General features: G+C 70.7%; 1 protein-coding gene across 2 annotated transcripts; it reads right to left on the bottom strand.

The window, feature by feature from the left end:
* Positions 1 to 451: 451 nt before the first annotated feature.
* Positions 452 to 9,606, bottom strand: DGAT1 (diacylglycerol O-acyltransferase 1). Of its 2 annotated transcripts, XM_036422599.2 has the most exons (17): positions 9,213 to 9,602; positions 5,936 to 6,023; positions 5,008 to 5,048; positions 4,817 to 4,902; positions 4,686 to 4,738; positions 4,407 to 4,512; positions 4,153 to 4,266; positions 3,970 to 4,062; positions 3,786 to 3,889; positions 1,754 to 1,792; positions 1,638 to 1,679; positions 1,526 to 1,570; positions 1,338 to 1,450; positions 1,204 to 1,269; positions 1,044 to 1,131; positions 891 to 953; positions 452 to 800 (listed from the first exon to the last, which is right to left on the bottom strand). In XM_036422599.2, the coding sequence occupies exons 1-17, from the start codon at positions 9,410 to 9,412 to the stop codon at positions 645 to 647; spliced, it is 1,497 nt and encodes a 498-aa protein (XP_036278492.1). In that variant the 5' UTR covers positions 9,413 to 9,602; the 3' UTR covers positions 452 to 644. The 2 variants fall into 2 exon arrangements, 1 of the variants encoding a protein (XP_036278492.1); XR_004985320.2 differs by lacking the exons at positions 452 to 800; positions 891 to 953 and having other exon boundaries at positions 1,048 to 1,131; positions 1,754 to 1,824; positions 3,745 to 3,889; positions 9,213 to 9,606.
* Positions 9,607 to 10,008: the final 402 nt, after the last annotated feature.

Below are 10,008 nucleotides of genomic sequence, written 5' to 3'. Positions count from 1 at the left end.
GCACCTGGCCGGCAGCAGGGTCCTGAGGCTGCACCATGGGGACCACCCAGCCTGGGCCAGAGCAGGGTGGGAAGTCCACTCACTCAGGTCCTGCAGACGATTGTTCCAGAGACGGGTGCCCCCACCACCAAGGTGGAGGCCCAGGCAAGGATTGGCACACTACTTGACCCTTCTCCAGGCCCGGCCCCAAGCCAAGGTCCACTTGTAGGAAGACTAGGCACCCACTTCTGAGCCACACCACACGGGGTCAAGGGGGTCTGGGCAGGGAGTCGCTGCAGAAGACCTCAGGCAGTGAGAGCTGCCACCCAGGATGTCGGGTGGGATCCCAGGGGACCCAGCTCCCCATCCCAAGATCACAGCCTAAGGCCCTCTGAGCCCAAGAAGTCCCCACAACCAGCGCTGTCAGACCAGGTGGTGAGGCCGTACCCAGCGCCCTCAGCAGGCCGAGCTCACGCTGGACAGTACTTTATTGACACCCTCAGACCCTGGGGAGGGTCAGCACAGGCCCTTGAGGCACTGGCCTGTGCTGCTGCTCCCGTTCCCGAGGGCAGGAGCCCCATAGGGGCAGAGAGGCCTCCCAGGGCCAGGGGGAGGCCATGGGCAGTGAGGCAGGCGAGGTGGCAGTGAGGAGTGTGGGCAGCAGCTCAGGCCTCTGCCGCCAGGGCCTCGTGGTGAAGCACGTAGTAGTCATGGACGTACATGAGCACCGCCACGGGCTGCCCGATGATGAGCGACAGCCACACGGCTGCGTTGCCGTAGTTGCCACGGAAGAACCGGCTCACTATCCAGGCCAGCGGGAGCTGGGGATGAGGGCATGCGTCAGCCGCCGTGGTGACCACGGGCTGGCTGCCCCGGGCACCGAGGGCAGGCGAGGAGGCCCCAGCACTCACCTGAGCCATCATGCCGGTGAAAGCCCAGAGACGGAACATGCGCAGAGGGATGCTCACCAGATACTGGGGGGAGGGGGGAGGCTGTCAGCTGGCTCCTCGGGGCCACGGCACCCCAGCTCCGGGCCCCAGGCAGGGTGCCCACAAAGCACTGACCTCGTGGAAGAAGGCTGAGGCCAGGAACACCCCAGTCCTGGCAACCCACTTGCTGTAGCCACGCCGGACCATCGGCTTGTAGAAGTGTCTGTGGAGAAGGAGGCCGTGGGCAGGCGCCCAGGGCCACTCACGGACCTGCCACCACCCACCACACACTCACCTGAGACACCACTTGTGCACAGGGATGTTCCAGTTCTGCCAGAAGTAGGTGACGGACTCAGAGTTCCTGGGGGAAGAGACGGTGATCAGAGGGCGCCATGACCAGCCCAGCCCGCCCCCACTGAGGTCACCCACCACCAGTCCCGGTAGAACTCGCGGTCCCCAAACTGCATGAGCTCGGCCACGGCGTTCAGGCAGGAGTGGAAGAGCCAGTAGAAGAAGATGAGCCAGATGAGGTGGTTGGGGACCTGGGGGAGAGGTGGTGTCAGGGTCCAGCACCCCCACCCCTCAGGCCCGCCCAGGCCCAGCCTCAGCCTGCTCACCGCCAGCTTCAGGAGGCGCTCGATGATGCGGGAGTAGTCCATGTCCTGCGGGAACAAGGCTCAGCGGGCTCCCAGGCCACACCCCTCCCGCCACGGGGAGCCTGGCACTCACCTTGAAGGGCTTCATGGAGTTCTGGATGGTGGGGACCATCCACTGCAAAGGAGAGCACACATCAGCTCCCCCAGAGCACCAGGCGGCCCCCTGCCCCCCACCCGTCCTCGCCATACCTGCTGGATCAGCCCCACCTGGAGCTGGGTGAAGAACAGCTGGGGAGGAAGCAGAGCAGCAAACTGAGCCCAGCCCTGGAGCCTCACAGCCCCCACAGCCCCCCAGCCCCCGCAGCCGCAGCCCCAGCCCCCGCAGCCCCTGCAGCCCCCCAGCCCCCGCAGCCCCTGCAGCCCCCCCAGCCCCCGCAGCCCCCCAGCCCCCAGCCCCCATAGCCCCCCAGCCCCCGCAGCCCCTGCAGCCCCCCAGCCCCCGCAGCCCCCCAGCCCCCGCAGCCCCCGCAGTCCCCCAGCTCCCGTAGCCCCCCAGCCCCCGCAGCCCCCAGCCCCCAGCCCCCGCAGCCCCAGCCCCCCAGCCCCAGCCCCGTAGCCCCAGCCCCCGCAGCCCCCCAGCCCCCGCAGCCCCCAGCCCCCCAGCCCCCCAGCTCCCGTAGCCCCCGCAGCCCCTGCAGCCCCCCAGCCCCCGCCCCCCAGCCCCAGCCCCCCAGCTCCCGTAGCCCCCGCAGCCCCTGCAGCCCCCCAGCCCCCGCAGCCCCCGCAGCCCCCCAGCCCCCGCAGCCCCAGCCCCCCAGCCCCAGCCCCCCAGCTCCCGTAGCCCCAGCCCCCGTAGCCCCCGCAGCCCCTGCAGCCCCCCAGCCCCCGTAGCCCCCGCAGCCCCCGCAGCCCCCGCAGCCGCAGTCCCCCAGCCCCCCAGCTCCCGTAGCCCCCCAGCCCCCGCAGCCCCCCAGCCCCCGCAGCCCCCGCAGCCCCCCAGCCCCCGCAGCCCCAGCCCCCCAGCCCCAGCCCCCGTAGCCCCCCAGCCCCCGCAGCCCCCCAGCCCCCGCAGCCCCCCAGCCCCCCAGCTCCGGTAGCCCCCGCAGCCCCTGCAGCCCCCCAGCCCCCGCAGCCCCCGCAGCCCCCCAGCCCCCGCAGCCCCAGCCCCCCAGCCCCAGCCCCCCAGCTCCCGTAGCCCCAGCCCCCGCAGCCCCCCAGCCCCTGCAGCCCCCCAGCCCCCGCAGCCCCCCAGCCCCCGCAGCCCCCGCAGCCGCAGCCCCAGCCCCCGCAGCCCCTGCAGCCCCCCCAGCCCCCGCAGCCCCAGCCCCCGCAACCCCCGCAGCCCCAGCCCCTGCAGCCCCAGCCCTCGCAGCCCCCGCAGCCCCAGCCCCCCAGCCCCCGCAGCCCCTCAGCCCCCGCAGCCCCAGCCCCCCCAGCCCCCGCAGCCCCTCAGCCCCCACAGCCCCCGCAGCCCCGCAGCCCCTCAGCCCCCGCAGCCCCAGCCCCCCAGCCCCAGCCCCCGCAGCCCCGCAGCCCCAGCCCCCGCAACCCCCCAGCCCCCGCAGCCGCAGCCCCTGCAGCCCCAGCCCCCCAGCCCCAGCCCCCGCAGCCCCTGCAGCCCCCCAGCCCCCGCAGCCCCCCAGCCCCCGCAGCCCCCGCAGCCCCAGCCCCAGCCCCCGCAGCCCCCGCAGCCCCAGCCCCCCAGCCCCAGCCCCCGCAGCCCCAGCCCCCCAGCCCCAGCCCCCGTAGCCCCCCAGCCCCCGCAGCCCCAGCCCCCCAGCCCCAGCCCCCGTAGCCCCCCAGCCCCCGTAGCCCCCCAGCCCCCGCAGCCGCAGCCCCTCAGCCCCCCAGCCCCAGCCCCCCCGTAGCCCCCCAGCCCCCGCAGCCCCGCAGCCCCCGCAGCCCCCCAGCCCCAGCCCCCCCGTAGCCCCCGTAGCCCCCGCAGCCCCCCAGCCCCCCCGTAGCCCCCCAGCCCCCGCAGCCCCAGCCCCCGCAGCCCCAGCCCCCCCGTAGCCCCCGTAGCCCCCGCAGCCCCCCAGCCCCAGCCCCCCCGTAGCCCCCGCAGCCCCCCAGCCCCAGCCCCCCCGTAGCCCCCGTAGCCCCCGCAGCCCCCCAGCCCCCGCAGCCCCAGCCCCCCAGCCCCAGCCCCCGCAGCCCCCCAGCCCCCGCAGTCCCCCAGCCCCCGCAGCCCCAGCTCCCGTAGCCCCCCAGCCCCCGCAGTCCCCCAGCCCCCGCAGCCCCAGCTCCCGTAGCCCCCCAGCCCCCGCAGCCCCAGCCTCACCATCTCCAGGAGCCTCCGCAGCAGGAAGCGCTTTCGGATGCGGGGGGAGCGGGGAAAGTTGAGTTCGTAACACAGCGTGGGGGCAAAGAGGAAGTAGTACAGATCTGGAACGGGAGGGCAGAGCTGGCACAGGGCCCGCCTGTGGACCCACCCCTGCCCGCCCCAGGCCAGCTGCAGCCCCCACCTCCGTAGGTCAGGTTGTCGGGGTAGCTCACAGTGCCGGGGGGTTGGGCCGCCCCGCCGTTGGTCCCGCCGTTGGCCTTCTTCCCGGTAGAAGCTGGAGGCGGCGAGGGAGGGAGAGGATGCGAAGGTGAGGCCCTGCTGCTGCCCAGGCCCGCCCGCCCGGCAGCCAGCCTCCCAGCCTCACCAGCCTTGGCCTTGGCACTAGCCCTGTGCTCTCGGCACCACAGGTTGACATGCTGGTAGGAGAACAGCTTCAGGAAGAGGATGGTGTAGGTCATCAGGGCCAGCACGGAGCCCACTGCAGGAAAGGCAGGCTCAGGCCGAGGCCTCCCACCACCCACAGGAGAGCCGCGGCCAGGGCAGCCCCTGAGGCTGGCCTGCGTCTCCCCCGGGGTCCCCCCACAACTGGCTGGGATGGGGCAGGTGAGATGGGGGCACCTGGAGTGATGGACTCCAGCAGGAAGGCCACGGACGCTGGGAAGCAGAGGATGGTGACCAGGTTGAGCGTGTGCAGCAGCAGCCCCGCCTGCTCCGTCAGGGCACCCTGGGGAGGGGGCAGCACTGAGCCAGGGCCTACTCCCTGCCCAGGGTCTCCCTGGGGAGCTGCCAGGCCGAGGGTGCAGCTCCTCCCAGGAGAGCCACACATAGTGGGGAGGGTGGTCCAGGCCTGTGAGGAGGGGACCTCTGGCCGGGCAGCAGCATGCAGGCCCTGCTTACCACCGCCAGGCGCTTCTCCACGTGGAAGGCGGCCACAGCAAAGGCATTGGCCACTGAGGACAGAAGAGCACAGGGCGGCTCAGGCCCAGGAAGCCCTCCCCACCCAAGACCCTCCTCAGTGCCCAGCTCACCAATAATCAGGCACAGGGCGGGCCAGCTGTAGGGGTCCTTTAGGAACAGAGACACCACCTGGATGGGGTCCACCAGAATGCCGTACCTGAGGGTTGGGGAGATGAAGGCCCGAGCAGGTAAGGGGGGCCGAGTTGGCAGTGATTGCGGCTGGGCCTCGGGGGTGGAGCCGGGGCCCTGGGGAAGAACTCACTTGATGAGGTTCTCCAAAAACAACCGTGCATTGCTCAAGATCTGCAAGAGAGGCGGGCACGCACAGCTGAGCCGCAGTCTGCGGTGGGCCCGGCAGAGGCTCCAGAAGCAGGGGAAAGGCTGTGGGCTGCGCCAAGGGCCAGGCAGGCCGGGTGAGCAGAGCAGTGCTGCCCGCTGCCAAGCCTCTGCCAGCCAGCCCAGACCTCCAATGGCTCCAGCGGACAAGGACCTCATCCCACCAGCCTCTCACCCACCAGGCAGTGTGCCCACAGCTCCCAGGGCGCCTCCTAGGACTGCGCAGGGAGGGTGTAGTGTGCCTGGGGCCTCCATGTGGCAGCCAGGAGCCTTGGGGCAGGTGTGTGCCGTAGGCTGGGGTTGAAGGCCGGGGGCCATATCAGCCAGAGTGGATGGGGCTGGGCCCAGACAGACCCTTGTTCCAGCCCCACCCTCATGCCACCCATTGACCCTGGACTCCAGCTGCTCCTGGGCCAGGACTGCTGGTCCCACCCCACAAGGTGCCAGCAGGAAGGGCCCAACGGCAGGGCCTCGGCCAGGCCACAGGTGTGTTAGCGGAGTGCTCCCGGAGCACCTACGACCCAGGCTGAGGGAGAGGGGCGGCCTGCAGGGCAGTGGCTGATGGCTGTGCTGAGCCCAAAAGCCATCTTCGCACCCGTTTGCCCCAGGCCAGGCCAGCCAGGGCTCCATACCCACGAGGGCCATTCAGGAGCAGAGGGATTCTTCTGGGGCCCCAAAACCACTCACACGAGCTGCCAAGGGAGCCCCACATGCACAGAACACCCCATCCTCAACCCCACAGCCATCAGCCCAGGGCCAGCCACCCCCCTGTCCCCTCCTCTCTGCTCCTCGGTGCCCCTCAAGCCACAGCTCACAGCATAGAAGCCTCCCACACATACCCACCAGCCACTCACCAGCATCACCACACACCAATTCAGGATGCCACGGTAGTTGCTGAAGCCACTGTCCGAGCTGAACAAAGAATCCTGCAGGCGGTGGCACCTGACAGGCAGAAGGCAGTGAGAACCTCGGGCAGGGCCACAGCTGCCCACCCCTCCCAGCCCGGGGCAGCCAAAATCAGTTCTTCACACTGGGCAATTCATCCCTCCCAGCAGCTGTGTCCTCTCCCCTCGCCAACCCTCCCGACAGTCTGAGGGGAGCCAGGCAGGGGCCTGCCCAACCCAGGGCCCCGGGGGCAGGAGCATCCAGGCCAGGCCTCAGCCTCGTCTGCAGAGGCCTCTAGCTGCCGCCACCCACCTACTATGGAGTGGTGCTGGCCCTTCCCACCTACCAGGGAGCGGAAGGGACGCCCCTCAAGCAGCCCCCACATTGGCCTACACCATTGGCCAGGACCAGCTGAGCACCCAGTTGGTGGGACCTTCGGGGAGCAGTGCGCCTCCGGCCACAGGCAGCGCTGTGTTCCTGCTGGGCTGGGGGCTGAGGAGCCCACCGGGCGGACACCTGGTGACTGGGGTTTCCCATGGAAGCAGGCAGGGCTCTCCCCCCGGTGCTCAGGCTGTGGACCCTCACGTCCCTGCCTGGTCCTCGGAGGTGGGGGAGGGGAAAGGCTGTGGGGCTCACCCAGCACCTCGCCAGCAGGAAGCCCCACGAACATTGAGCAAGGCCTCCAGTTTTGAAACAGGTGAAGCCAGGGCCTCCCTTCCCTCCTGCAGACACATCTGCCTGAGAGGTACGGATGGGGAAGCAGGCCTGCCTCAGCGGCCAGCCTGGCTGGGGTCAGGGCCAGCCTGGCTGTGGCTGTGGCTGGGGTCGGGGGCCAGCCTGGCTGTGGCTGTGGTCAGGGGCCAGCCTGGCTGTGGCTGGGGTCCGCACTCAGAGGGGAGACGAGGGACCAAGAAGCCAAGATGCTGCTGCTCCGCGTTCTCCAGCCAGGCAGCAGGGACACGCACTCCTGCCTCCCAGATCTGCCTGGCCCACCTGCCTCTCCCTGGCCTGGCGTCACCTCCTGGGTGCCTCCTGTGATCTCTACCCAAGGCCCTCTTCCCCGGAGGCCCTGCACCTGCCTTTCTGCGAGGCAGGTAGAGGTCCGAGGCCCAGCTCCCGGAGGGGAGGGTCTGAGCCTGTCCCAGACGCCCTCCCCCAAGCCCAAGCCCATTGGCTTCCACTGGAACCAGCCCCAAGCCGCCTCCTGCGGTGCCAGCCCGGCACACCCACAGGCCTTTCACAACACCGTGACCCCTGCCCCCTTTGGGCCACCAAGACTGTGCTGGCTTTATCTGAATCAGTCTCTAAGATGAAAACGGGGGGGGGGGGGGGGGGGTGTCTTTTCCAACCTGACACAAAGTGACGTCATAGAACCTTTTCAGACCCCCCCAAGCAGCCCAGCCCGACCTAGCGCCCTCCACCTGCTTTCTGGCCATCCTCAACCCCAGGGCAGAGGCCCCAGCCCGGGGAGAAAGCAGCAGAGCCAGACAACCAACAGGCATGCTGGCACGGGACAGGCTCTGCCCCCACGTCAGACTCACCCTCTCCCCTCCTGCAGGGGCTTCCCAGCCTCAGCCCTGCAGCACCCACACCCATGCCCCCGGCCCACCCAGCCAGCGGGGCCCTTCTAACAATGTCACCTCACTCAGCCCGCACATTGGCACGGGGCTGGGCACAGGGAAACTGAGGCCCCACAAGGGTTGAAGCTGGCCCACAGGCACAGCCCCTGGTGTGAGCCACGCCTGGGGCCACGTGGCCCAGTTCGTGGGCCAAGCAGAGCAAAGGGGAGCAGAGTGCCAGCTCACCCCCGGCTGCCAGCTCCTCAGCACTCCCCCCGCCTCTGGCCAGGCCTGAGGGCTGAGGGAGCTCCCATAGCCTCGGACCCTCTGGGAGGGGAGAGGCAGGGGACACCCCAGGGAAAGCCCGCTGGGGAGCCTGCTGAGGGATTGTGTGGAGCCTGGGAAGGACTGAGCCAGGCAGGGCAGAAGGAGGTGCCCTCTCCTTCCTGCCCACAGCCACACCCTGGCCATGGGTTGGAAGAAATGAGCTCACACAGGAGCCTGGCCGGCAGGTGAGCAGGAAGGGGGGGGGGGGGCAGGAAGGGGAGAGGACAGGCACACAGCAGGCAGGTGGAGGCCGAGGGCCAGAGGCCAATCTAGGAAGACAGCCAGAGCCAGGCAGGCTCAGCCCCACCCCTCCCCGTCCAGGGGTCCAGCCCCCAAGGTGGGCAGACAGGGTCCCCTCCGCCCAGCCAGCAAAGGCACAGGACCGGTTCTGGCCCGTGTAGTGACTTGGGGAGCTAGCAGAGGGCCCTCAAGAACCCCCATTCTTTGCAGCCTCCCTCAGCAGCACCCCCCCCCCAAGAAAGCATCCCTCTCCTAGAGACACCCTCAGGGCGAGCCTTCTTGAACTTCGTGTCTGACCTTTGCTCACACTGCGCCGTGGAGATTACCTTATCGCCCAGGTGGACTGTGAGCACCCCAAGGGCAAGGACAGTGCCCACACCCCAGCTGCCCCAGGGCGCCCCGGGAGGAAAGCCTCAGTCCTTGTTTACTGAGCAAATCCTGGCCGCCCACTTCCTCCTCCATAACCTCTAGTCCTCAGCTGCTCCGGAGCCAGAGCCCAGAGTGTGGTGGCATGCGGCTCCCCTCGGCCTCGCCTCGCTCCTCCATCCCTTCCTCCCAGTCCTTCGCCTGGAGGTGCGCCCTCTCAAACCCTCTCCTGTTCCCCACCAAGGCCCAGCTCTGTCCCCACAGCAAGCACTCGTGCTGGCACCAAGCAGGGCCCGGGCCGGCCGGGCGCCGGGTGAGGGATGAGAGCGCCAGGAGAGGAAGGGACAGCCACTCACTGCGCCCGCCCCCTCTGTCCTCAGCAGCCGCTCTCCTGCTCGCCTCCCCAGCGGGCCCGCTCCCCCACCCCGAAGGCATCACAATCCCCGGATCCGACCATCTCGGTCCAGACGGAGGAGAGCTGTGCCCGGCTGGGACCAGCCCGCCCGCCCCAGCCGGCGGCTCCGATCCCACCTGAGGATGAGACGGAGGAGGGGCTGCCAGCGGGGGCTGCGGCCGGCTCCCCTCGCGCCCCGCCTGCGTGACCTCGGCGGGCGCCCTGCACCCCTCGGCCTCAGTTTCCCTGGGGGAGCCCCAAGGGCATCCCTGGCTGCTGCGGTATGGCCCAAGGGACAGGAAGGGTCGCAGGGGCCTGGGTCAGGGGTCAAAGGTCACATGAGTCAGTGGCACCGCTCACCTAAGGTCCCAGGAGCCGCTGCCCCCATTGGCGTCTCGGTCCTTGTCCTTCTCCGGGGCCGAGGCCGGCGCGTCCCCCGAGGCGCCCACGTCCCGCACTTCTTCCGCTGCCGCTGGGCCGCCGCCACCGCCGCCCTGGCCCGAGGTCCGCGACCCCGTCCTCCGGCGCCGGGAGCCGCCTGCGCCGCCGCGGTCGCTCATGATCCAGCCGCACGCACCTCGCCGCGGCCGAGTCCTAGCGCGCCGGGCTCTCCGCGCCCGAGGCCCGCGGCCCCGCCTCTGGACCCAAGGCCAACGGCCGCCGCCGCCGCCCCCTGCCGGCCGCCGTAGCCCACGCGCCGCCCGAGCCGCCAATCAGCGCGCGCCCGCCAGGCCTGCCCGCGCCGGGTCGCCGCCGGGTCGCTCCGAGAGCCGCTCACTGGCGGGCGGGCTCGGCGCGCACCCATTTGTAGTCCGCGGGCGCGCGGGGCGCTCTGGGAATCGTGGTCGCTCGTGGCGGGGCACCCTGGGAGTTGTAGTTTCCCCGCGCGCAATCGACCGGAGGACCTTGCTGGCAGCGGTGCGCCTGCCCTGGCCGTTGGCCTGCCCCATGGCCCACTCCGCAAAAACAGGCGCGGGGTGAGGGATGGAGGTCAGTTATGAAACCCACGGGGCGTCACCGACCGGCCGCCGATCGGAGCCCTGTCTGTGGGAGCTCGCCTCGGCCCCCCACCCTCCCCAGCGGGTCAAGCGCACCTTGCGGAGATCGACTGTGGTTCTCACCGCGGGCACCAGCTTCTCCTCGGCGTCGGTTGTCA

The sequence above is a fragment of the Pipistrellus kuhlii genome, unplaced genomic scaffold, assembly GCF_014108245.1.
Source record: "Pipistrellus kuhlii isolate mPipKuh1 unplaced genomic scaffold, mPipKuh1.p scaffold_m20_p_70, whole genome shotgun sequence".
Taxonomy (NCBI): domain Eukaryota; kingdom Metazoa; phylum Chordata; class Mammalia; order Chiroptera; family Vespertilionidae; genus Pipistrellus; species Pipistrellus kuhlii.
Note: the sequence above shows the minus strand (reverse complement) of the source record. Positions and strands in the feature narration are given on the sequence as shown.